Raw genomic sequence first — 27,274 nt, 5'->3', positions numbered from 1 at the left:
AAATGTTTTGAAAAATATTCTGACGTTTAATTTTTCAAAGAAACTTCCACAGGCCACTGTAATACTATTTACAAAACTTCTGGATTCCTCCTGCGTCGATGGTTGTTGAATCGAACTTGCTGACGTTTCGTCAATCATCCTGTGGGTTTCTTCAGAGCTTGACTATTTAATATGCGTTTTTTTAAACAAAAATTAAGCTACTCGAAAGCCACACTTCTATTTCAAATTTTTATAATTTTAACATATATTATTTTTTAGTTTTGAATTAATAATATTAATGATCAAAACCCATTAAATCATCATCAAATCATCAGGATGATTGGCCAAACGTCGGCAAGTTCAATTCAACAACAACCGATGCAGCAGGAATTCAGAAGATTAGTATTACAAGTAGCCTGTCAAACGTTCTTTGAGAAAAAAAATTAAAATCCACTAAATGCATTCAGTCGTGAAACTTGTCATCTTTGTAACTGATGTCTCACTCTTAAGCTGGCAACAACCCACTGCCATTCCATCTGGAAGGACAGGATTCTATTATGGTGCAAAAATGGCAAAATAACTTATTGTTGCATTATAACGAAAATATTTTATTTTAAAAATACTTGCTAACAATGTTTGGTACAAATATATTTACATGTTTTACAGCAACTACTTAAATAGGACATATAAATTATGAAAGGTGATTGTAACTTAAATTGAAGCTTTTATTTGCCAAGGGGACACTTACTTTTTGTTTCTGAAAAACAATCATAACTAAAGCATAGCAAGGGACACAAGAAAAGCAGTATTTTTATCAACACAAATTAATAACAGATTAGGTATAGAACATTAAAAAAATCCCATGGTTTTATCAAAGGCTCCGTAAAAAAATAAATACTATATTTTTAACAAAAACAAAAAAAACAGCGATGGCATTATTGAACCACAGCCAAATGTATAAGAAATATATAAAAAACACATTTTCTTTATTTTTTCCAAGCATTATTCACATGTTGAGCAGTACCCAAATCTGGAAAATGACTTTCTAGTCTATGGTGGTTATAGTGTTCTGATAATTCAGTTTTCAAAATGACCTGCCCGCAGTTTTTGCATAGGAGTAAATTACTTTTGTTTTTTTCAGATAGTGTTTGATATAGCTCTTGCTGCTTACCAATGTCAGGTAATAAAACAAGTAACTCTGGAAAAATTTCATCAAAATGGTTGCCTAAAACGTTTTTGCAGTGGTCATAATACTCATTCGCTTCTACAAGTCCTTTACGGAATTGATCTGAACTGTTTTTGAAATCTTTTATCGCCTCACTATCTTGCAAAACGGCAAGAAACTTCTTAATCAAATCTTGATTTCGCCTTTGGAAACTTTGTGGTTGCTTGTAAACGTTGGTGTTTGTTGGCATTATAGAATAGCTTTGACCACTAGAACTAGTAAATGTCAAATCATTTGTTGTGCCTAAAATAGGAAAATTGAAATTGTTAAACCCTGGTGGCGGCGGAGTTGCTTTGACATTAAATCCCGGAGGCGGTTTAGCAGAAAATGGGGCCGACTCAATGATGTTTTCAGAATTACTCAATGCCCCTATTTTCAACTCGGACCTCTTCATAGTTATCTCATTTTGATTGGGACCTTTCTCAACACCATTTTCAGTTGCAATACTGTCAGTTTCGGCAGCGATTGTCTTGTTCTTTTTCTTTTTTGCTTTATCAGATTTGTCTCGTTGATTGACTTCTATTAATTTTAAATCTTTAAGGCTGACATCTAGGGAGGAGTTAGTTTTGTTACTTGGTTTCTTATCTGTTCTTTTATCACTTTTATCATGTTGCTTTACAATCTTTTTGGAGTTATCAGTTCTACTTTTGGCATTAGTGTTTATGTTATTTAAGTTAACCCAGCTACTTACGGGCATGGTAACACTAGATGTTTTCTTCACTTTTTCCATACCCTTGGCTTTTGATAATGTAGGAAAAGAGGCCATATCTGTGGGAGGTATCTGAGGAAAAGGTGCTACCTTCGAATTTTTGAGTTCCTCTTGTTTCTTTGGTGGTTTAGGCTGAACCCAAAGAGGCTGTGCAACTGGTGCAGATTTGCCCAAAGCGGGAAACACATCGGGTTGCTTGGTAGATGCTGATGATGTGGTTTTTATATGGGTTGTTATCCCCCCGTTAGAATTTTGATTTACATGGATTGATACTTTTGGAGCCTTCAAGTCCTCGGAATTGCTGCTGAAATGACATGGTGCCAGTGAGTCAAACCCAAAGGTGAATCACATTTGAAAGAAACTATAAATGAAGTTTTGTAAAAATAAATATTTACTTTACACTGAACCTAAGGGTACTGCTGCCACTAGAAGTACTAGGTCCGCTCAGAGTTGGAAAATTATCCTTTTTCTGGGAGCTGGCTTGGCTTCTTATAGTCCTTGTTATTGTGACTTCTGGAGCGCGGCCGTTACTTGATGATAATGAATTTGTTGTAATTGTCAGTGCAGGAGTTGGCCGGCCTCCAACGCCACCTACAATCATCAATGCAGAAAATAATCAAAAAAAAATTGAAAACTGACCTAACGACGGAAAATCATTATTACTAAAAGCTGCATTGCTAAATTTCATATAATTTTTGGATACAGTGACATTGCCGGCAGAAGACACATTGCCCAAAGCTGGGAAGTTGTCTGGGGTTAGTGTATTAACAAATGTTCTACTTTGTTCAGTGTAACCTCCTCCAGGTCCTCCAGGCTCAACATTATAACTAGAATCTTCATCATATCTAAAACATAGAAATACATGGGCTGTTAACGTTTTTTAAAGAAAATTTAACCTTTCTCTTCGGTCATTGGTTTTTCTATTTTTTGTGTGATCAGTTCTTGGTCTAGGCGCTAGTGTAAATTCTAACTCCAATGTTCTGGCTTGTTTGGTTGCTGATTTAGTCATATATTTACCATGTTCTGTTGTAATGTGAGCTGCGGCCAAAAAACCATTTTATTTTAATGATTGTTTTTTTTTTTTGTTTTACCTTTTAAATCAATATCAGTCCGAAATACCGCTGTTAGAGGCATAGTTTTACAATCACCCTCTTCACAGAGGAAATGTTCATCTCCAAAGTGCCTTTTGAGATCATCCATTGAATTATAGTACTGATGTTTCCCATCGGCATCACAAAGATGACAAAAAAGATGATTTCTTCGTAAATGTCTAAAGAGCTCATCATTGTCCATAAATCGAGTATCACAAAATTCGCAGAGTGGATGACCTCTGATATATATAAAACACAAAAAAATTATTTAATTTAAAATTATCCAAACAGCTAAAGCCACCAGTGGCGGCGAAAATTTTTAAAATATGTTTAATTGATTAATAACAGATGTGTTTGGCTTTTGAAATAAGAGGCGGCAATACAATATCTTAACTTTTTCAGCTTAGCCCTATAGCGAGTCTACCCAGGAGTGCAAGCGAATACTTTGCCGGAAGCGAAAATTATCTTCTTCTTAGATATTATCATCAATAGTAGAAAGAATAATTAAGGTAGAAAAAAAATTTCTCTATCTTTTAGTTTCAGCCTGTAGCAACTTTCGTGCAAGCAAGTATTTTTGCTGAAAATGAAAGTTATACTTCATCATGAAAGTGTGTAAATTTCTATTAAGCCTGAAATATTTTATTCTTTTTTAGTATCACCCTATACCAACTTTCCTAGTACAGAAATTGTACTCTATTATTATTTTGTTATTATATTTACTCCAATTCTACTCTATGCACACATTTAAATAAGAAAAGGATATGTGTACATTTTGATAAGATGGTAGAATGAAAAAAGGTTTTAATATTTCATCAGTTGCTTCCTAAACATATTTTAAAAATCTCCAACGCCACTGGTCATTCTGCTACTTTACATTTTGTTACATTTTCAAATTTTAAACTTACCTATGCGAGGTGTTGTCTTTATCTCCTTTACGTCTGTGGTGCGCTAATTCCTGCCTTGTATAGCATTTTCTTTCAAAACTAAATATCTTTAGGTTTTCACTGCAAATATCGCAATAAAACAATTCATGTTCCCTTCTCATGTGATCCTTGAGTTGCTGGAAAGTTTTGAATGCCCATTTATGCTCCAGATTATCGCAAATCTGACAACGGTGTTCCAGAAGTTTAAAGAAACATTTTTGAATTTCATAAGTACAGAAGAGAATTCCAAGTTTTCTTTCTTGAAGATTGGAGCGTTCAAACCTTAGAAACAAAACTGAATATGGCTCAATCTTCTTAGTAAATATAACCTAAAATCAGAAATATACAATATCACCTATCAATATGTTGAGAAATTGATAGGTTTTAACAAATATTGCTAAAAAAAAATAAAAAGAAAACAGAAATGAAGCTTGTTATGTCACATACATGAAAAGGGTTGATACGAATTTCTTGATTTAGTGTAACAATGTTTTGATGCTGACGAGAAGCACTAAAAATTATATAATTAAACTAAAGAATCTTTATAGGTTAAGTTATTTTTGGAATTGTTAAAAAAAAAACTTAACATAACTGTGGAACCGTTTCTTACTTTTGGTAGGTCTCCCCTGCAAATGGGGCATTCATTCTGCTTGCAAAGTACTCGCATTCTCGTGGAACATTCAAAACAGACTGCATGATCGCAACATCCAATGGAGTAGATCTCCACATTTTTGAAACAGACCACGCATAGATTGTCTGCATCACTTAAATTCTGGGGTTCGGCGGTCGACATTATATTTCAAAAGTAACACTTTAACTAAATTAGTATTTAGAATAATCAGCAGATTTGTAAATTTCTGGGCTAAAATTCAAGGTCAAACCCTATGTCCACTCCATGTCACATTTGATGTAGTTCACAGAATAAGGTGAGTTTATTTAGAAATTCACAGTACAGGCATAGTCGAAGCACGTTGTATTGAAAAAATAAAAAATCTCTATTTATTACTGATATAAAAGTTGGAACAAAATCATTAGCAATTCAACTGTAAGATAATGTGAATACAGATATTTACGTTGTGTTTAAAATTACGTAAAATAATAGTTTATTAACACGAATAAAGCAATCCATAAAAAGACTTGGACATTGGGCTCAATTTTAAAGGAAGAGAAGAAATTGTTTTCACTTTTGTCGCCAGTAGAAGTAGAAGAAGAAGAAGTTTTCATTTTTTGATAGGACTGAAATAGGGTTAGAGTTCAAAGTCACTTTCAATTTTAAAATTAGTGTAGTTTAATACAAAAAATTGCAAATGTCTTTTAATAGTAAGCGATTAATCCGCACATAGGATTGTTAAGATTTGCATTTTTTGTAGGGCTTTTTTTTTACCAGCATTGCACAATACTTATCAACAATAAATGCGTAATGGACGCAGTTTCTCCGATGTCCTTTTGTGAAGGCAGCAAAAGTCGTAGAGACTATGATATCATTTCTTTACAAAGCAACAAACAGTCTATGAGTCTTAAGCTCCCCGAAGAGCCGACAACTTGTTGTATGTCTGGATGTGCCAATTGTGTCTGGCTCGATTATGCTGATACAATATCTAGGTATTATCAAGATGGCGGGGAAAAAGCGATTAGAGAGATTGACAAAAAAATTGCTGATCCTAATATTAAAGCATATTTACTCCATGAAATTAGAATGCGTAATAAATAAAATTTTAAACTAACATACTACGATATATTTGTTATTGGTAGTACCTATTAACTCAAGGTACAAAATATTAAAAACGATTATACAATTATCTGGCTTATTATTTCAGATTTGTTATTCGAATTCAATTAGTTAGCGAAAGTGGAGACTAAAACAGCATTCACTAGAAAACGATTTATTTATTAAAAAATAAATAACCTATGCATGTCTAGTTGGACATTTATTTTGGGATGATCATAGAACTCTTGCTCCGTCACTTGGTTTACATATGTAGAAAACGGGATTTCCAGTATATTTTTTTTTAATATTATCTATAACTTGGTCCACCACATTGGCATGTACCTATAATAAAATATTGAAAAAATTAAAGAAAAATAAACCAAACTTGAAATATTTTATACATTTATTACGACTTACCAGTGTCACGGTACAGCCTCCAAAGCCGCCTCCGGTCATTCTACTGCCCAAAACACCATCAATTTGCAACGCCAATTCCACCAATTGATCAAGTTCAGGACAGGAAACGTCATAGTCGTCGCGTAAAGAATTATGACTCGCATTCATCAATTGTCCAAATTTGTTATAATCTTTTTCTTTAAGGGCCACAGCACCGATTGCGGTTCTCTCTATTTCAGTGATCACATGTCTTGCACGTTTGATTAACGTGTCATTCGCATCAATCGATTTTAAGTCTGTAATGTTGGTATCCATGTTAAAAAATTGATGCATGAACCGAATTTTTGTCAATTTACTGATTTTTGTGTCTTTATATATATATATATATATATATATATATATATATATATATATATATATATATATATATATATATATATATATATATATATATATATATATATATATATATATATATATATAAATCCTGATACAAAATCTTAAATATGAGAGAAAAGAAATATAAAATACAAGAAATATTAGTAGGCAGGTGTGTTATTCTCTGTTTTATTTTCCCGGTTGTGTTTTTAAGTTAAATTGTTTATTTATTTTATTTATTTATTTATTTTCATTTATTTATTTATTATTACTAAATATCAATAAATGTTAGTAAAGACATTTAATTACGTAAACATTTCCTTATTTTCATAAAAAAAAATTCTGTTGAAGTGACCAAGAAATGCTTTCTATAGTTCAACCTCAAAAGTCCTCGTAAATATGTTTATGAACTTTTTTCTACGTCAGTATTCTACAAGCGACCTAAAATGCGTCAACACCCTTCGTAAAAGTAGTATAATATAACAACGTTTGAGATTGGGCTACGTGTTGTCTCTGTTTGATAAAAATGTTTAATAGCAAAAACGGAACTGCCCCTTCTATAGTCTTTACTTATTGTTCCGTGACTAAAGTGAGTTTTTATTGGATATCGATTTTCTATGTCAACTGATTAAATCATCACGGTATAATGCAAAAGGAATGTAACAGTAGTCAATTATTGTCAAACTCTTCTCAAATTACTTACAATCAATATCGCTTTCGTTGGCATCTCGCAGGCTGACCTTTTTCAGAATTAAAGCCGCTTCTTGACAGTGCTTCCTTCTTGTCGAATATTCGCTACCAGTTAGCTCGTGTTTGACGTTAGAGTTTGTAATGAGAACAACAATTTCCGGGTCATCGAGCGGAATAAGTTCTGCTGATAAATTTCTGAAAATTCGAGCTTTGTTCAGCACACTCTTGTTTATTTGCTTAGTAGTGAATGGGAACATTTATTAAAAATCTCGTTGCACCTTCTTTCATTTCCTAACATATACCATAAGATTTAGTTGACGCAAATATGAACATAGGCTGCTACATTTTTCCAATGAATTCATTCCACAAATACCTACCACCAATAAATAATCGGCACGCCCATGCCTTACAAAGGAAATACCGAAGCTAAACGAATAACTTCGGAAGTTACGAAATGTCCCTAACCGAAAAATAGCTTCAATCTGTGCGAAGAAATTAACTTGACCTATTTCTTAAAAATTGATTTTTCTAATGGCAATTTAAAATACGCCAAATACTTTTAATTACATAAAAAATTGGCTACATTGCGACCTTCTAGTGAGAATATCAAGGAAACAAGAACGTTAGTACCAGTTAAATAACTATTCGTTATTGTATCAGCAATTTATTGTATTTTTCCTTAAGATTTGCCACCCACTATGAAACGCTTCGTTTAGTTTTGTTTCCTATGCTGACGGGCCGTGATGAATCTACAACTCGAGCTTTGTGGGAAAAACTTAAAAAAGTCTACTCTAATTTCAGTGTTACTAGACCAATATTTTATTTGTGCGCTTTGATGTCATTACGTTTTGGAAATTTCGAAAATGGAGTCTTATGTTTCTTAAGTAATTGAAACACCTCAAAATTGAAAGAAAGGGGATTTTCTATTAAAGATAAATGGATAGGATCACTATCACCATTATTGTCGGGAATACCCAAGAATTTACCCATGTTCATGACAATGGAACATAGAAATTGGCACAGAGAGCAAAAGTGAAAGTTGCCCGAGAGGCGTGTAGATGGCGCAGGTGGTAACTCGCAGAACCCAGGCTTAACAGCACAGGGGAACTAGCGGAAAACGCATAAAAACGATTGCTGCAAAATGGGAAATGTTAATGTGGCAAGCAATTCAGTCCTTAAGTATGGGAATAACCGATGAAAACAAAGATAATTTCTCAACACCTGGTAAAGGTAGTGTGCTAAGTGTGGTACTAATGAATGGATGCTTTAGGCCTTACTAGTATATTATCTAAGTTTATGATAATGTAAGATGATCAATAGTGAGGCAAATGTTTCCCGTCGCCCAGTCTATATAAAATGGGGACAAGCTTCAAATTTCAAATTTTCAGTTGGCAACTTCAACTTCAAACATTATCAAGTCGCTGTCTGAAGTGTACAACTTGGTATGTAGTCAATTAATTGAGTTCCTGAGAATGGTTCAAGTCATGTTACTTTTTAAAATCGAGCTTAAATAGTCTTGTTTTTTTGCTTTTTGAGCTATTACGTACCTACAATCGATAAGTAGGGCATTTCCTTGTTTTCCCATAACTGATATGAATTGGTCCATAATGCCGCAAGGCATTCCGGCGTACTGGTGCTCGGCTTTTTGGCAAGCTAATGCTTTTTGGTTGGAGCTTAAAGTGATTCAGAAGTAAAGTTACGGTACACATTGCGGGTGGCTACTTACTTAGTATTAGTGTAACCGGTGAGGCTGTCCAAAAATGTGTAAGTGCTGACTTCAAGCGCGGCACTGCTTGATAGGCCACCCCCCGTTGGGACGCTACTGTGAATTACGGCTTGAAACGCTGGCGGGGCTGGCCCGATGTAGTTCGCTATTACACCTAAAAGCGTGAACTTATGAAACCTAACTTTATGCCATAACATTTTTTCTTGTTCTGTTTTTTAAGATTTTTGTCAATATTTACAAATAAATCATTGCTCTGAGAGACCGCATGAGTTATGATTTCAGCCATTTTGAACTATGTATAGGCTAAAACTTGTTACTGACAGGCTTGCTAGGTGACAAATTATATAAAGTTTGGTAGAGAAGCTTCGCAAGTCTTTACAATAATATGGTTTATCTTCAAATAACTAATGAAGTACATAGCAATCTCTCTGGAGAAGTTTCAACCAGCTCTTCCAATAGGGACGCTCCTTTAGGTTGCTGTTAAAAGGGATTTAAAAAAAATGATCTCACCTACACAGATCCTTGATGAATATGCAATGCAATTTTGTGTGTAAACTTCTGATTACTCAGCACATTATCAAAATGGTGAACGCTAAAGATTTTGATATGCTTTTACCTTTAACGTAAAGGCCCCATTTAGGTCCGCTGTGTTCTATGGTTCTCACCAAGGCGTTTTCGTTAGGCATTTCGATGGTTATTTTTCTGGGCAAGTCGGCATCTTTGTTGAGCGTTATTGCAGTTGAAAATTCCCCACCGATTTTCCTGCCGACAATAACGGTCACTAATGGCAGCGCCTGAAAATCGAGAATATGACCAAGGAAGGAAAAATGATGAACAGTTTTGAGCGCAAAAAAACTACCAGTGGTTTTTTTGCCCGACCTGGAGACTCAAGCTAACTTGTCGTAGTTTGTGGACCACAAAGGGTGGTGTATTGATTAAAAAGTGAAATTTCTGGCAACTTAAAAAAGTTGGCATTCTATTGGAATAAATGAAGTTATAGCAACTTTAACATTCTTATTAGATTACATTACATTTTTGGAAATCTTGTTAAGTAAGATGTGATGTTTATTACAATTTGAATATAAAATATTGTTACATTTCACTGGAGATTTTGCTGGCGTAAGCTTCATAAATACTTGAAACATTAAATAACTGGATTACATTATGACAAATTCAAATTAGTATTTGAAAAACCCCATGGTTTAGGTGTCATTAAACTAGGTACCTTATTTTCAAAATACTGAAATATACAAAGAAACCTTTTCAATAAGAAGTAAATTTTAAAACAAACCGTAATAGACTTTGATGTATCCCAATAGTAAGTTAAGTAACTCTGTGTATGAAAGTATAAAGAAACACATACCATAGGCATTACAAATCCATCATTATAATCAGTATGTTCTCCGATCAAATTGACTCTGCCGGGCGCCGCCACTGCTATTTCGGGTTCGCCACCAAATTCCTCACGAAACGCTCGTGTCGCTTCGGCTAGGAGAGTTTCGGTCGATACGATGCATTCCGCCATTTTTCCAATATTAACTGCTTGACGTTTCTCTTTTATTTGGCTAAACAACAACGTCAAAAATCGCCAAACTCTGCGCGACAGGTGTCTTTATTAATCTGACATTGGAATGAGAATCTGCTCAATTATTCCATCTCGAATTGCATCGTAGTATCGTGGCTCGAGTGTTTTGGTGTTGTCGGTTGATGATAAGCAATCCCCACACATAAATTCTTTCCTATAGCAATAAACAATACTAAAAGCCTGATAAGGAATGTCAGTCACTGACCCGTTAATAAAGGATTTAAAAGGTATATAGACCATAATGTGCGGTTATCCTCCGACCTAGTTCTCCACAGAAAGAACGTCTTTTTACTGTTCCAATTTTGAAGCTTGTGTTTGTTGTAATTGCTTACTAAAGGCTAGTTACCTTTAAAACTGCGGTTAGGCGCCAGTACAGAGGGTTTCATCGTCCCTCATTTTAAAAGTGGTGTTATGCTTTGCTTCAAACACTTTTATTTGCCATCCCAATTCGACTGGGAATTCACAGTGATTTGACGGAAGGCTAATATTTCGAAGCTATCTCGTCCATAATAAACTACGTACAAAGAGGTTTATCCAAATTTAGAATCCCCAGTAGCTAATTTTGCAACATATGTTCTGGAAGTACTCTTCAAAAAACCATCCATCGACACATTTTTGCTAGCAATGTGCGAAATTATTAATCTTGTACCTTTTTAAATTTTTAATATACCATGTTCTACCAACGGTAATATTCGTCATTTATATAAGTTGCGTCGAGGTATTTTTTATCTAGTTTTACTAATCCGTTTCTCAGCAACAAATTCAAAAACTCCAGCTATTTTCAATAATTTTGCCAACAACCCGGAAAGCAACAATAATTCAAATTTTAAACACTAAGGCACAATACCACTAAGTTTTAATGTTCAATATTGATTTATAACTTTCGCGCATTCAGAAATAGAGCATAGTGTCTTTTATGAAGTTTTTATCAACTCACTATCATATATCAGTTGCACCAGCAAAAGCGAGATATTTTTTCATATAATTAGGGAACATTTTCTCCTACATATTTATTAAAAGTCACATTTTAAACTTATTTAGGGCCAGCAAAAAGGCCAAACAACAGAACAAACAATAAGACCAGGGTGATATAAATAGTGTTGAGTGAAGTGTAGAGTGACGCCATTTTGTTTAATTTTATTGTAAAATCTTGATTTAGTGATTTAAGCATTTTTACCGCAGGGTTTAATGCCGTTTACCACACTTGTTACATAAGATACTATAATTATACTTTAAGTTCCTCCAAAACGGTTTCAAGGGAGTAGATTTGATTAGGTGGTATAGACATTATGACATTATTGTTCTGCAAGGGTATTAAGTAATTAGTTTATCTAAATGCTCACCTCGGTTGGAAATAAATGTGATTTACTTTAGAAAAGAAATTTAAACAAACGCTTAGGCAAGCATACAAACAGGTGTGGGATTTTCTCTCTATCTCAATAAAAAAAAATGCGGACCCACCTTTGTGAGAATTTAATTTTTTTATCGTGTTTATAGGTCAAATAATTATTGGAAACAATGGAAACAGACAATTATTGTAAATACGTGGTGGGTAGCTATTTGACATGCTAGTTGCGTTTTCAATTCAAAATTTTTGTGACTTCGTCCTACCGAACTATTGCTTAAACATATAAAATCCATGGTGTGCCTTCGATTTTAGGTTTCGTTCAGCATTTTTTAACACTCGCTAATGAAAACGTCAAAATAGTGGACAACGACTTTTACTTCGTCTCATTTGCCCAAACTTTGGAGAAAATTTTCAATAAAGGCATCATCAGGCAACAAAATACGAAATATTTCAACAGAACTATCGATCCTTACGTTTGGATGGTGAGTCTAGCTAAATCCAACGCCGAAGCAAACTTGACCTACTCAAGCTGCGTTGAAAACGTAAGAATTAGAAAAGACATTCAAAGTAACGATGGGAGGTTTAGGCTTCTGATAAAATATTGTTTGGCAAGGAGAATTGTGCATGTACCGGTGGAACTGTTGGTAAGTCTATTTGTGGTCTTTAGATAGGGTTGCTGATAGCATTTATTTCATGCTTATGGGAGAAGAATTAGCAATTCTAGTATTCTACGGTATTCAAATGGTTATTTTTTCCTTTAGAATGAAAAAATGCAACAATATTGAGTAAAACACATTTTAAAAAAATAACAAAGTGAAGTGCTACGAGGAATTATGGGATGCTCTGTAAAATAAAAACAAATTTCATTACATCCGACACGTTCATAAAAACAAATTTTGTTTAATATTTTTCGATAAAGCAAACTCTTTCTTAGAGAGACAAACTCACAGTAATCAAGAGCTACCATAACTAAACTAACAAACCTTGAATATTTATTTCATTTCTTTATATGTTATTTTATTCCCGGTAATAGTTAAATCCAGTGACATTTTGACCTTCATTATAGGTCCAATATATGAATTAAATCAGAAAACAGACGCTACCAAAATGTTTTATATATATTTTTTATTATATTACAATAGGTGTTAAAATGTTACAATAAAACAACTAACTTATATTAGTAGATAGTATTAGTTTTAGTAACAATTTTAAACAGCTCCATTTATTTTAGCAACTATCTAAAATAACTGGTATTTTATCCGGATAATTATTTCTAGGAATAAGAACTAAATGAAAATTTGCCAGTTAGTCACCAACAAGCAGTAGCGAAAATAGTATCAGTCAATAGGACTGTACAGGCTGGTCGTAATTGGAGTGCCTTAACAGAAAACACTTAATTGTGAACTAGATGTCAAGAGCTTGATTTTTGGGAAATATTTCATGGTTAAAACCGCATGGCGCTATCTTTACTTTCAACCGAGTTATACAGCGTTTTTCAATTTTCGGCTCTTTTGAAAAGTACCCATAACTTTTTTATTTACGAAAATTTTGGATTCTAATAAAAACATTATTAAGCCATTTTTTTTTCGTTTTCTCATAAATGAATACAACTTTCTCATTCTATATGTGATGAAAAAAGATGGAAATATAGGGCATTTTTGGTTTATGTACTAGTAGGCCGTCGATACTGTGTTCAACAAGAGGTCTTATAGAACCCTTTAAAATAATTTAATGAACATTATAAAACAATCAGGTCAATTTAAAGTAACTTAAGTGAAAAATACGAAATATATGAATGAATATTAATTTTAATTTTAGATATTATAATATAATCATAAATAAAACGCAATAAATATTAGAATGCAAAATATTAAAATTTAACCTTTTACATTATTTTTATTAAATTATTTTAACGTCAAATTGCCGCTCTCTTCAATACACTGAACGCACCTTTTTCGTACTGAATGGCAAATATTCACTAACTCTATAGGATTGATGGAAGCAAACGTTTCTCGAGTGACTTCCGCTAACTCTGCTTTGGTTTGGAAAATTCTTTCTTTAAATATAAGATCTTTTAATCTCCCCAATTAAAAGAAATCTACAATAGTTAGATCACACGATCTCGCAAGTTACGGAATGAGTTATCTAGTTCCAATCCAACATTATCCAAACTCTTCATTTAAACGTTGTGCGTTTTAGGTGGGGCAACGATAAAGCTGATAAAATAAATACTCTTTTCAAGAGTCAATGGCAAGCCTTCCGGACGTTGCGCTCCGCACTTCGGACATTTCCGGGATTTTGCCGCACGGGTTTGGGAACAATCGGGTGTTTTCGGAGATATTTCCCACGCCTTGAATTTTGACGTTTGTGAATTCTGACAGTCAGGTCAGTGAATGTATTCGTGTTGTTTTGCGAAAATGTACCCAAAAACTAACGGTCGTAGAAAAAGTATAGTATGCAACACGTTCGGCAAACTTTTTAACTTACTCGTTTATTAAACACTCGCTCCGCTCCTGCCAAATAAACTCGGGAGTCAAATGCCGCTTACCGCACTTGTTGCATAATATACTATAACCTATTACGGTATATTCAAAAGATAATAATAATCGTATCTGTTAAATGTTCTGACATTGCAAGGCCTACTAATATATAAACAAAAAATGCCCTATATTTCCTCCATTTTTCATCACAGATACCAACAAATCTCTATGGCTGAAAAGGGCTCGACACTGGCATTTTTTTAAGACCATAGCCAATTATGATTGATCTATTTTATAAGAAAGTTGTTTTCATTTGTGAGAAAACGGAGAACTGCAGAAAAAAATCTGATCACGCCACTGAATGTGCCTTAAAAAATGCCTCAATAATCATGTTACTAATTTTTTAAATAAAAAAGTTATGGGCAATTTTCAAATGGACCGAAAATTGGAAAACTCGCCATGCGGTTTTAACCAATAAATATTTGTCCAAAAATGAATCCTTGACATGTAAATCGATTTTGCTCTATCTAGTTCAGAAATATGGTTTTCCTATTAAAACACTTCAATTACGACCAGCACATGCAGGGAACTGTATATAAAAAAAATCATAAATATAATACTAAGAACACTAAAAAGTGTAACCGAAAAAAACTGTTTAATTAAAAACTACCTCACCAACATATTTCTCGTAATAAAATTAGGGCAAAATCAAAGTCTTAAAACTGACAGTTGACAACAACAACCGACATTAAAACTTTTTAAAACTGCTTAAAATTATAAGCTGATTTATATTTTGTCTTCATGTCAAAATAGCATATGTCTGTCTTATTTCCATTACGAATTTAAAAACCGCACCTTAAAGATCGGTTTTGTCTATAGACCAGAATTAATTTTAAGAGAAGGTTTAAGAGAAAAAGAAGGTTTTGATCTATATCTATAAAATATTGTTCCTGCTACTACTATACTACACTACTATACTATACTACTATATATACACAATTATGCCCTAATCAGGTGTGCGTAAACACTTTGCTATCCACTTCGAGCATTTCCTGTATTGTAGAAACAGTTTTGGAACTCCTTTAGACTAAAGTGTCGTTTTGATGCAGAATATACATTAGTCACGAGTTTGTTTAGGTGTGAGTGTACGAGTGCTCACTAAACGAGTGACAGAAGAAGTTGGAAAACTGTTGCAGACTTTATTTTTTCTACTATCATTAGTTTTGGGGTACATTTTTACAAAATAGCACGAATACATTCATTAAGTGACGTATGACGTGACTACCAGAACCAACAAACGATACAATACCGGCAATGTTTGAAATCTACCGAAAACTTCCGATCGCTCCCAACTCGTGACTAAAGTACCAGGAACGCTAGAAGTGGCTCGTGACAGTGTTTATCAATCATTTTATCAATTTTAGGTGAAAACTAGAGAGGTGCATTACTTGTATTCGACGGATTCAATCATCGGAGACGAAATATTATCGGAAATATTTCTGTCTGCATTGAAACCGGTCTCAAAAATACCATTCATTTTTAAATTAACCAACTCGTCGTTTTTAGACTGCACTTGGTATATCCCGAGAATATTGGATTTTGAGTTAGTACCGTGCAAAAATTTGGGAATCAGCGTGAGGTAACTACCCGATCAAATGGTAAAACGGGTTTCTAATGATGGCAATATATCCAAATAACTACAGACACGAAAATATCTCAGCTCCGCCTACATGGAAACTGTGAATTGAAGTCCCTCACTATATTAGTAATAATAATAAGTAATAACAAGTTTAAGGTGTTGTTTTTGCTCATTAACTTAATTCCAATTTTTGGACAATTTAAAAATTATATCAACACCGAAGAAATATTTTATAATTATACTTTATAATTACTACCTTTATAAAGTCCTAAAATTAAGAATATAACATCATAGTGAATAGTTATTTAATTATTTAGATAAAATAAAACAAATAAAATTTCAGAAGACAATTATATATTAATTATAATTTATTATAAATTATATCATAAATGATTTTTATGCGCTTAGAATATGACGTGTCCCTTGGATGTAAAGTCATTGTTTCCTTGATTAATATGAACAAATAAAAAACAAAAAGATATTGGTCACAGACTGCCTCGCGTTTCCATTGGAAAAACGAGGCATGCACTTAATTGGAGAAAGTATTAACGTATTATTGGCGCCAATCTGCGACCTCTGTTACGTTGGGTCAGCGATCGAGGCTGTAGTTTGATAAATTAAGTTTTATTGAAATATCCGATTGAGATTTTTTCGCTGTTAATAAACTTGAATTGGTTTGAATTTAATACGTTTTATAGATTGATTAGATGAGAGCAAATATTTACTTTACTAATCAACCACTGTATAATAGAAAAGTGATCAAGATTAAAAGGTAAAAAATTGAATGGTACAAGCAAATAACATTGCGAATGCTATCTCGGTACGAGTATTCCCTATAAAGTATGTCCCAGAAGACGACGATCAAACTTAAGGGAGAAGAAGAAGTCATTTAGAATCAAAATAACTTTAATTGTCTTTGTCTAATTGTTGTCCAAAAAATTTTAATTTTTGTTTTCTTTTTGGCTAAAATGTATGGTATTATTTTTAATCATGACAGATAAAAACGTGGATTTAAAAAAATATTTATTTTCAAAAAAATGACATTTTTGCCATCAGAAAAAAATTATGTAATATACTGTATTCCAAACATTATTTAATATATGAGAATGTTTTTGTTTTTTATTGTAAAACACTTTTCTGTTGACATTTCGAATTTGAGAAGTGAGAATATTTTTTTTGTGTGTTAACCTTAAGGTTATTAATTAAACTGAACTTTCAAGAATGTTTGCCTCCTAACTTCAAAAAAATTTTCAAATTAAAGTGTATAAGATTGAAAATATTCTATCTTCGAAATATTAGAATATTTTCTTACTCTAAAACACCCAACTTAAAGACTCCTGCTTCATTTTTAATTATCGAGAGCAACTTCTGGTGTTTGCGGTACTTTGGTTACGGGCTTGCCAGCGATCGTATGTTTGCGGTAGATTTTAACTATGGTATTTTGACGTTTGTCGGTTCTAATGGTCGTAGAAAATCTAATGGCGTTAATCAAACTTTTTGCATAATATACTGTTAAATTTAGAACACTTTAAATAAACATTTAACGTTGGGTACATTTTTTTATGGCGGGTGAGTTTTCTAGAGGAAAATGTCATTGCATCCGTTATAGTATATTATGTAACAAGTTTGAGTATCGTGGCTTTGGTCACGAATTTGATTTGACACGATCTAAGCGAATGCACAATGAACGAGTCACTGAAGAAGTTTATCCTATTCCATACTTTTTCAACAACCATTTACTGCGTGACGCCTACCGAAAACACCCGATCGTTTCCAGTCCGGCAACTAAAGTACCGAAAATGCCCGAAGGGGCTGACAACAGTGTTTAGCAAAGCTGACTTCTGAAAGTGACAGTTGATCAGCGTGTTATTTATACAGGGTTATTCACCTATCTTGATATACTATAAGAACTATATACTTTTTAAGAAATTTGGCAACACATAATCCGATATAAAATAATAATTTTTTTCGCAAGCCGTACAGTTAAACACTTGAATTTTTGGGTGCTGTTATCTATTAAATTGCTTTATCATAATATATATATATATATATATATATATATATATATATATATATATATATATATATATATATATATATATATATATATATATATATATATATATATATATATATATATATATATATATATATATCACGTACAGGACGTCCATTAAATAAAGTCCGATTGGCAAGATATAAAAATCCATGTTACGTAGGAATTTTAAATGATAAAATTTGCTCTCTAAAAGTACCAAACTATGGTATATATATTTCAACTGTTTTTTGAGTTATAAGCAAAACACCAAAAAGTCTACATGAATTCGGCTTTCTTGTTTTATCGCATTTTCATAGTTAAAAGTTGTATTTATTTGAGAAAGCAAGATGGCACATAATTATGCAAACGCAGATATTTTGAATTTGTTTTACATTTGTGGTGAGTGACAAAGAATTGTTTCAGGAACGTGCAGAAGATTTAATATGAGACAGGCTTTTCAACAACTAGATCCAAACGAAATTCAAAGGGCACCAGTTTTCATTGTTATGAAGTCAATGAAGTTTAGCGGTACGGGTTGCGAAAAAAATTTGTTGTTGCAAATTTCTTAAAAAGTATTTTTTATCTGCGAAAATGGTCAAGATAGGTAGGGTACATGTTACATACAAAAGTTCCAGAATATTTCGCAGAATCTAAAAATTTAATAATATATAGGGTGTTTTATTTAAAAAACGAAAGTTGATATGCGTTACGAGTATATCTGGCAACTCCGCACGGCCAAAAATATTTTACATAGGTAGCTCATATTCGCTTACATAAGTAACCAGCATTTCGGGATTCTACTGTAAATCATTCTCCATAAAATTCTAACACAACGCTCACCGTGAATAACCCTGTATATTTATTTATTTAAAATCTTTATTGTAAACTTTACAAATGGCGAAGTTTAGTCTTACGATTGCTCATACTTAACCATCTATGACATTTTACCTTAATACAAAAAACTTTAATTTTAACAAGCCATATTAATGTGAAGATTTGCGTTAGAATTTTATTAATTATTAATTAAGAATAGAAGCCTACTACCGCACTGTGGATATCTGAGCCGCGAGCAAATAGCCTTTGAGCTCTACACGAAAGCTTGTCGAGGGTTAAATTTTGAAGAAAAGGCTGAACATTAATATACATTACAATAGCGGTATAAATAAAGCTACACCGATGTCATGTGGATTTGAAAAATTGTTAAAGTTCCGTAGATGGCGCTGACTTCTGTGTGCTGTTTATATAGTGGGGTGCAGAAGTAAGAAGTAATTTACTAACAAATACCGTCAGGTGATACTGATAAATGTTTTCAGTTCAGAGCCAACCAGTGGAGTTAATTTTTTTGGACACCATATTTTCTAAGCCTGAAAATAAACCTAGAATAATCATAATGAAGCTTTTATAACCGATTCTTGTACTATATTGACATAATTTAATAAGGACAAGACTAAGGATTGGATACTTTAGAGTGGGGAGTGTTTAAAAATTTAACAAACTGTTTCACATCACATCACATCCTCAAGAATGAAGTGTAAACCAAAATAATAACTGTACGGCTTGCGAAAAAATTTATTATTTTATATCGGATTGTGTGTTGCCAAATTTCTTAAAAAGTATATAGTTCTTATAGTATATAAAGATAGGTATGGTACATGTTACATAAAAAAGTTCCAGAATGCTTAGCAGAATCTAAAAATTTAATAATATACAGGGTGTTCCATTTATAAAACGAAAGTTGATATACTTTACGAGAATATTTGGGAACACCGAATGGCGAAATATATTTTACCGTAACTGATTCTCTATAAATGTCTAATAGGAGACCCACCATGAATAACCCTGTATAAATAACACGCTGATCAACTGTCACTTTCAGCAGTCAGCTTTGCTAAACACTGTTGTCCAGCCCCTTCGGGCATTTTCGGTACTTTAGTTACGGGACTGGAAACGATCGGGTGTTTTCGGCAGGCGTCACGCAGTAAATGGTCGTTGAAAAAGTATGGAATAGGATAAACTTCTTCAGTGACTCGTTGTTCATTGTGCTCATTGCGCTTAGCTCGTGTCAAATCAAATCCGTGACCAAAGTCACGATTATCAAACTTGTTGCATAATATACTATAACGGATGCAATGACATTTTCCTCTAGAAAACTCACCTGCCATCAAAAAAACGTGTGGAATTACTATCTGTAGATTACTTAGTTCTTACAAAATACTTTCAAAAACACAAAAAAAATAAAAATAGATTTTTTTATGCATCACTACTAACGTTTCAATAAACATTTAATGTACCCAACGTTAAATGTTTCTTTAAAGTGTTCTAAATTTAACAATATATTATGCAAAAAGTTTGATTAACGCCATAAGCTTTTCTACGACCATTAGAAGCGACCCGACAAACGTCAAAATACCATAGTTAAAATCTACCGCAAACATACGATCGCTGGCAAGCCAGTGACCAAAGTACTGGAAACATCAGAAGTTGCTCGCGGTAATTAAAAATGAAGCAGGAGTCTTTAAGTTGGGTGTTTTAGAGTAAAAAAATATTCTAATATTTCGAAGATAGAATATTTTCAATCTTATGCACTTTAATTTGAAAATTTTTTTAGGCTAGGAGGCAAACATTTTTGAAAGTTCAGTTTATTTAATAACCTTAAGGTTAACACAAAAAAATGTATTCTCACTTCTCAAATTGGAAATGTCAACAGAAAAGTGTTTTAAAAAAACATTCTCATATATTAAATAATGTTTGGATTAGAGTGTATTATATAATTTTTTTCTGATGGCGAAAATGTTATTTTTTTGAAAATAAATATTCTTTTTAAATCCACGTTTTTATCTGTTATAATTAAAAATAATACCATACATTTTAACCAAAAAGATTCTAAATGTATTCCGCTTCCCCCTCCGAATTTTGATCATCGACTGCTGCGTCATATATATATATATATATATATATATATATATATATATATATATATATATATATATATATATATATATATATATATAATTCCAGTTTTTCGCAAGAAAGGGCCGTTATAGTCGACGTCCAGCCAAACAGCGTCGCCGCCGAATATGTAATAAACTCTAACATGTTCACTAAAATTTAAACTAACACACAGTGATTGTAGGCAGGCATCAAGATCGGTGACGTCTTAGACAAATTGAATGGAATTCAGATTGACTCGTCAACAAAAGGTCGTTTAGGAGAAATTATGAAACGCAATAAAAGCAAACCGGTATCTATAAAAATCGTCAAAGCTTACGATACGGATTCCAACTCCATTTTCGAACCAATAGAGAAACTGTTTAAAGAGTTGAAAATTGATGTTGCACTGGTGAAGAGGCAATACTGTGATAATAAAATCGAGAAAACTACCACTTCTTCATCCAGGTAAATTGTATTTTTTGTTTTATTTAATTAAGCGTATTTCTTTATCAATAAAATGTCGGTACTTCTATTCACATGCGGATCTCATAAAATGAAAATGTTATAAACGTACATGAAAATAATATAAAAAACTCTTCATTCGAAGCTGTGGTGGGTATCTGGAAATAATCTAGTATATTCAGATGAGTAATCAAACAGGTAGATATAGATAATCTATAATAAAAAATCTGTATATCTATTGCGTTTGTTGGCTATTTCTTCCGAACTTATAACAGAACGCACTTTAATACTACAAAACTTAATATTCATTCTCTAAATGTTCGATATTATATAAGGTAAGCCGTTTATCTTGGGACATCACACCTTATCTGAGGAACTATAGGGGATACAGCCAAAAGTTAAATACAAAACTTAATTAGGGTATTACAAACCTTCAATTTATTTTAATGTTGTATATACAGGGTGTTTCACACCTGGTATATTGCTTCATTTTTGAATTTTATACAAAATTCTAGAAATATTTTGTGCATAACGTTCTATACCTAAGGCTAACCGTTTTAGACATTTTTAATTTTTCATGTGAAAAATGACGTTTGCAAGACGTAAAATATCTGCCAGTTTCTTCGATCGGAAGCCTTTATTGTTTCACTTGAGTAAGTTTTCTTATAGACAAAGGACTCGAATAACTGATTTCATAAGAAATTTCGATACATATTAATACAAGGTACGCGAAAATTAAGATTAAAAATGAAATAAAAAATGCTAATAAACTTTTTTTTTAATTGAAACTACCTATTTTTATAACCTTGTTATATTTAGCATTAAAAATAAACTCAATTGTATAATATGTATTTATTTATATATGCCGAATATTTTAACTTTTTGAAATATTTCCTTTTAAACATTTGTCTATCGCAAATAATATGCTGTTGCCATATAAGTTCAGTTAGTGTAAGGTGGCTTTGACAGCGTTTAAACAAAAAAAGTGCTAGAACGCTGCCTCCTTGAACTTGGGTTGATTACTCTCATAATTCAAATATTTTTTGAGACATTACTCATTTATTTATTTATTGTTTATAAATTTAATTTTTTGGCTTGCTTGCGTATCCTGTTTAACACAGAGGAAAATATATGTTAGAAAGTTACATATCGGCTGGCTCTTAAGGAGACGCCAAAAAAAAAAAAAATTACCAACACTTTAGAATATATGGAATCTTAAAGAAAGAAAAAGATAGACGTTGCCTTATTTTGAATGAACCTAATATTTTGTTGTATTTTGTAGAGACCCCTGAATATTCTACCCGAAATGCTTCTTTAGATCTAGATATGAAAAGAACATCGCTTCGCACGTTCCTTCAAATAAACAACAGGAAGTCCTATAAATTCACTCCAGTGCAGAAATTAGAGCAACGGGATTATAAAATCAGGTTAGATTTTTGCAACAATCTTGTTGAGAGACTTTTCAGAAAATATATTTGCTAATATTATTTGGACAGATGACTAAAATTTTTATTTGGAAAAATATCCATTACTGGAGCAGTAAAAATAATTAAAAACGTACGGAAGTTACAAGATCAGGTAGAACTTCTGTCAAAGTATGGTGCTCCATCTGGAGGTTCTGAATATTTTTTGACTAGAATTTAAATTCCCAAGGCTACCAAGAGCTTTTAAATATTATCCATCCTGTTCTTGAAAATGAAGTGCTTGAAAAGGGACAACGAAATTTAATTTCGCAGCAAGATGGCGCTCCTTATCACAGAAGTCAAGCATTTAGCACCTATATAAATGCACGCTATAGAGAATCAATAGGGGAGAATCGTCGTTGCGCTTGGCCTCCCAAGGAGCCCTGACTTAACTGCCCTAGATTTTTTTCTATGGAAATATTTAGTTTTCAAACACAAACCATCAACGGATATATAAATGGGACTGAACCTTTTATACTACCCTTTATACTACTGATATTGCCCAAAGTGGAGGATATATTGAACAACTGTTACAACAGTTATTATCCTTTGTAAGCTATTAATTTTTTATTGATAGTTCGTTAATAAAATATTCACCAACGTTATCGGGTATTCTTAGTCTTATTCTATATAAATAATGCATACATACATTTCGATCTTCATAAGCGCATCGGTAAGATTATGGTCAACCATGAAATGGTAAATCATTGTGGCAGAACTTTAGCACTTGTTTTGTTTAAACACCGTCATAGCCACCTTACACTAATTGAACCTATATTGCAACAGCATATTATTTGTGTCTAAAAGGGAATATTTCAAAAAGTAAAAATATTAGGCATATACAACATTATACAAAATTGCCCTAAGTTTTAATGCTAAATATGACAAGATTATAAAAATAGGTAGTTTCCGTTAAAAAAAAGTTTTTTGGCAGTTTTTTTAATTTCATTTTTAATATTATTTTTCGCGTACCCTCTATTAATATAAAGGGTGATTCAATAAGGGTTTCCACATTAAAATAATAAAAAAAAACTCGGAAGAATATAAAAATATACAAACATTTTTATCTGCCATTTTGGATTAGTGTATTACAATTAGGTATGAAAGATGATGTCATTCAAATGACTCCCGCGACTCATGTGGCATGACGTAATTCGTTTATTGAAATTTCCTATCACTTTTTGACACAATTCAGGTCCTATGCCGGCTATTTCGCGTCTAATCTCCTGTTACAGCTATGGAATAATTTTTGGTTTATTTCTATACACTCTGCTTTTTAGATACCCCACAAAAAAAATCTAGGGGAGTAGGATCACATGATCGCGGCGGCCAATTGATATCGCCGTTATGTGCGATAATCCGACCAGGAAACTTGCCCCGCAGCAATTGCATCGTTTCTCTGGATGTGCGACAAGTGGCTCCATCCTGTTGGAACCACAAATCTTCAATGTCCATACCTTCCAATTGCTGCCAGAAAAAATCAGATATCATGTTTCGATAGCGAACACCATTAACCGTAACAGCGCTCTCCGCATTATCCTAAAAAAAGGGCCATTTATTCCTCCGCACCAAAATGCGCATCAAACAGTCACTTTTTGAGGATGCATTGCTTTTTGAACAATCTCTCTTAGATTTTCTAATCCCCAAATACGAGTATTGTGTTTGTTTACAAAGCCACCAACGTGAAAATGTGCCTCATCGCTAAAGATGATTTTCGTTGAAAAATGAACCCCTTGTTCTCGTATCCATTCTGCAAACACGCGGCGCTGTTGATCGCGAGGTTTCAACTCCTGAGTTATTTGGACTTTATATGGGTGTAGATGCAAGTCTTTTGTTAAAATTCGCTGTGTGGTTGAATACGTAAGGCCCACTTGCTGCGATCGATGACGAATCGATGTGTTTGGATCTTCGGCTACTCTTTCGCGAACAATGGCAATATTTTGATCTGACCCATCTGCACGAGCACGTTGACGGACTTTGAGGTTAGTTACAGATCCAGTTTGCTCAAATTTTTGAACCACATTCCAAATTGTCCTCTCAGAAGGTAGATTTTGCGCGCCGAAAATTCACGTATAGCCTGAAATGCATTTTTTCTTGATCGACTATTTTCATAATAGGCTTGCACAATTTTTACACGTTGTTCAGTCGTATATTGCTCCATGACTAATTTTGTTTATGTTTTGAGGTTGGAAATCTCATATGATAATAAACAAATACGGTGGCGTTTCAAAAATATTTCAGATTGTAATGTGGAAACTCTTATTGAATCACCCGTTATATATCGAAATTTGTTATGAAATCCATCTATCCGAGTCCATTTTTCACATAAAAAATTAAAAATGTCTAAAACGGTTAGCCTTAGGTATAGAACGTTATGCACAAAATATTTCTAGAATTTTGTATAAAATTCAAAAATGAAGCAATATACCAGGTGTTCTGTTTAAAATAAGAAAGTTGATACTCGCTCACGAAAAATTAAACACCCTGTATATACAAAATTAAAATAAATTAAAGGTTAGTAACATCTCAATTAACATTTGTACTTAACTTTTGTCTCCACCCCCATAGTTTCGGAGATATGGGGGTGGCCCAAGATAAACGGCCCACCCTATACAAAATGTGGATTGAAATTTACATTGTCAACGAGACCGAGCTGTTTTTAGTTTAATGGTCAACCGAGCGATGTTATACAGTATTCAAACTTTATCGAATACCTTCATTTCTAGCGTATCTGGGTTTGCAGTTAAGTACTTGGCAAAGATGTGCGTTGGGTCATTGGGCAGCGTTAGACAAATTCAAAAGGCATTAAAGTGTTTAAAAGACAACCGATCGTTCGATGATATAACAACGATCGAAAGATTTGCGGTGAACGTCGGACTAGAAATCGGCGAAATGGGACTTAAATTGAGAGACAAGGAAAAAGCAGAAGTAAGTGTTTACATTTGATTAGCATTTTTGCAACAACTTTGACTTTACAAACACTTTATTCCTACAATCAATGATTGACACGTATTTTGAGGCATCTGGGAATGATTGAGTTTCAATCTCAAGCCTTCTGGCCTATTGCGTTTCGATTTAAAATAAAAATATTAACTATCAACTATCAAAACTTATCAGATTATTACACGGATAGTTTCTTGTAAATGTCTGTTTAGGGTTTTATCTAGTGTTTCGTCACATTCTTAGATATGTTTCAAATTAAAATTCTTAACCAAACCTTTCATAATATCAGATAAGCTGACTACAGTTCACAGGAGTACTATTGATTACATTTTTAATTGTCTTTAACTCCACTTGGTTTATCTTCTAATTCCAATTATCTCAATTTTTTCCAAATATCTAATTTTTTAAAAAATTATTAAAAAAAAAACAGAAATAAAAACGTAATTTTAAATAGAAGACCTTGTGGACCGATGTCTCAAGGGATTCTTTTTGTTAAAAACGATTTTGTTTTTATTTGCCACTAGCCGAATAAAGAACGAATGTAAAATCAAATAAGGATAAATATATGAAAAAGGAAGAAATAAGAATTAGAATTTTAGTGTACCAAATCGATTTCATTACTTTAAAATATAAATGTATTACTTTATTTTATATCCACTATGTGCCGGTTTACGACTAAGCGGAACAAACAGATGCAAAATACGAACTCATGTCGAATAAAAAAAAACTGACACTTTAAGCAGCCTGCCGTGTTTCCCGGGAGTTCGTGTTTTGTTATTTTGAGTCCCACTCCAAAGCGGTAAAATCAAAAGCAAAAAGCTAGATCTGATAGACAACATATGAGGGCTCTTTTGGATTCTGCACCCAAAAATTACCTAATCACAGATATCAAAATGTTTTCGGAAGTTTAAGAATGTCTAACAATCGTAATAAAATTGTCCCGTAGGTTGTTCTGGAACATTCGTACATGAAAATATCTGCTTGCGGGAATATACCGTCTATGCCAAAGCTGTTCGGTTACTGCGCCGGGTGAAGACGATGAACGTTCCTTTTGTGAATATGACTTTTGACCCGGATTGTTTCAGAGAAGAAAATTGCGACGTTGCCGACAGATTTTGTTGTTATATTTTCGAAGCCTCTACCAACGAACACTCCGAGACGATCTTGCAAAGCATAGGTAGGAAGAACGTAACCGACGTTTTTTGGGAGACATTGTTTTTTTCTGATGTTTTAGGACAAGGATTTCATAGGACTCATTATGCAGTTTAATTGTATACTTGAATCTTGATGATACTATTCGTTTACATTTGTATCGTTTTATTTAGCTGAGAAATGTACATTGAAAATTATTGTATTAATTTATGACATGGTGGAAGTCAATGGAAGCTGGCTGAATGGGTTAAACTTCAGATCAAGTTTTATAAATACACTTTTTACTTTGCTGACTACTATTAAATAATATTACACCATTGCGTCATAAAGATTTAAGATTAACAGTCTCGGTGAACTACAGTGAATTACAGATGTTATAAAATATACAATGATAAAATATATATCAAA

At 32.9% G+C, this 27,274-nt stretch overlaps 3 protein-coding genes across 5 annotated transcripts; 1 reads left to right on the top strand and 2 right to left on the bottom strand.

Moving 5' to 3' along the window:
- Window positions 1-571: 571 nt before the first annotated feature.
- Window positions 572-4,831, bottom strand: LOC132700202 (E3 ubiquitin-protein ligase ZNF598-like). 3 transcript variants are annotated; one of them, XM_060667391.1, is made up of 8 exons: window positions 4,538-4,831; window positions 3,910-4,256; window positions 3,005-3,243; window positions 2,810-2,951; window positions 2,553-2,758; window positions 2,309-2,504; window positions 1,234-2,217; window positions 1,009-1,177 (listed from the first exon to the last, which is right to left on the bottom strand). In XM_060667391.1, exons 1-8 carry the CDS (start codon window positions 4,718-4,720, stop codon window positions 1,156-1,158), a joined length of 2,319 nt encoding a protein of 772 aa, XP_060523374.1. In that variant the 5' UTR covers window positions 4,721-4,831; the 3' UTR covers window positions 1,009-1,155. The 3 variants fall into 3 exon arrangements, with proteins under 3 accessions (XP_060523371.1, XP_060523372.1, XP_060523374.1); XM_060667388.1 differs by having other exon boundaries at window positions 572-2,217; XM_060667389.1 differs by having other exon boundaries at window positions 572-2,214.
- Window positions 4,832-5,681: 850 nt separating this feature from the next.
- On the bottom strand, window positions 5,682-10,556 carry LOC132700205 (galactokinase-like). The gene is made up of 7 exons (XM_060667395.1): window positions 10,189-10,556; window positions 9,442-9,619; window positions 8,826-8,979; window positions 8,647-8,772; window positions 7,113-7,294; window positions 6,053-6,327; window positions 5,682-5,977 (listed from the first exon to the last, which is right to left on the bottom strand). The coding sequence occupies exons 1-7, from the start codon at window positions 10,348-10,350 to the stop codon at window positions 5,870-5,872; spliced, it is 1,185 nt and encodes a 394-aa protein (XP_060523378.1). The 5' UTR covers window positions 10,351-10,556; the 3' UTR covers window positions 5,682-5,869.
- Window positions 10,502-27,086, top strand: LOC132700204 (uncharacterized). Its single transcript, XM_060667394.1, has 9 exons — window positions 10,502-10,637; window positions 12,071-12,402; window positions 15,663-15,877; window positions 20,934-20,994; window positions 21,049-21,311; window positions 25,498-25,699; window positions 26,661-26,743; window positions 26,800-26,891; window positions 26,949-27,086. Exons 1-9 carry the CDS (start codon window positions 10,601-10,603, stop codon window positions 26,981-26,983), a joined length of 1,320 nt encoding a protein of 439 aa, XP_060523377.1. The 5' UTR covers window positions 10,502-10,600; the 3' UTR covers window positions 26,984-27,086.
- Window positions 27,087-27,274: the final 188 nt, after the last annotated feature.

The sequence above is a fragment of the Cylas formicarius genome, unplaced genomic scaffold (genome assembly GCF_029955315.1).
Source record: "Cylas formicarius isolate icCylForm1 unplaced genomic scaffold, icCylForm1.1 PGA_scaffold_3__17_contigs__length_32017465, whole genome shotgun sequence".
In the NCBI taxonomy this organism is placed as follows: domain Eukaryota; kingdom Metazoa; phylum Arthropoda; class Insecta; order Coleoptera; family Brentidae; genus Cylas; species Cylas formicarius.
Note: the sequence above shows the minus strand (reverse complement) of the source record. Positions and strands in the feature narration are given on the sequence as shown.

Bases quoted from the DNA above. Each gene is read 5' to 3' on its own strand.
- LOC132700202 (XM_060667388.1), bottom strand. From the start codon at position 4,720: ATGTCGACCGCCGAACCCCAGAATTTAAGTGATGCAGACAATCTATGC. The intron at 4,257-4,537 runs GTAAGAAACGGT...TTCTGATTTTAG, and splicing joins GCAGGGGAGACCTACCAAAA to GTTATATTTACTAAGAAGAT. The intron at 2,952-3,004 runs GTAAAACAAAAA...TTTTGGCCGCAG, and splicing joins GACTGATATTGATTTAAAAG to CTCACATTACAACAGAACAT.
- LOC132700205 (XM_060667395.1), bottom strand. From the start codon at position 10,350: ATGGCGGAATGCATCGTATCGACCGAAACTCTCCTAGCCGAAGCGACA. The intron at 7,295-8,646 runs GTACGTAATAGC...TCGAATTTTCAG, and splicing joins GCCCTACTTATCGATTGTAG to AAATTTATCAGCAGAACTTA. The intron at 6,328-7,112 runs GTAAGTAATTTG...CCAACATTACAG, and splicing joins CAACGAAAGCGATATTGATT to ACTTAAAATCGATTGATGCG.
- LOC132700204 (XM_060667394.1), top strand. From the start codon at position 10,601: ATGTCAGTCACTGACCCGTTAATAAAGGATTTAAAAG. The intron at 15,878-20,933 runs GTAACTACCCGA...ATATAATTCCAG, and splicing joins AATTTGGGAATCAGCGTGAG to TTTTTCGCAAGAAAGGGCCG. The intron at 20,995-21,048 runs GTAATAAACTCT...CAGTGATTGTAG, and splicing joins ACAGCGTCGCCGCCGAATAT to GCAGGCATCAAGATCGGTGA.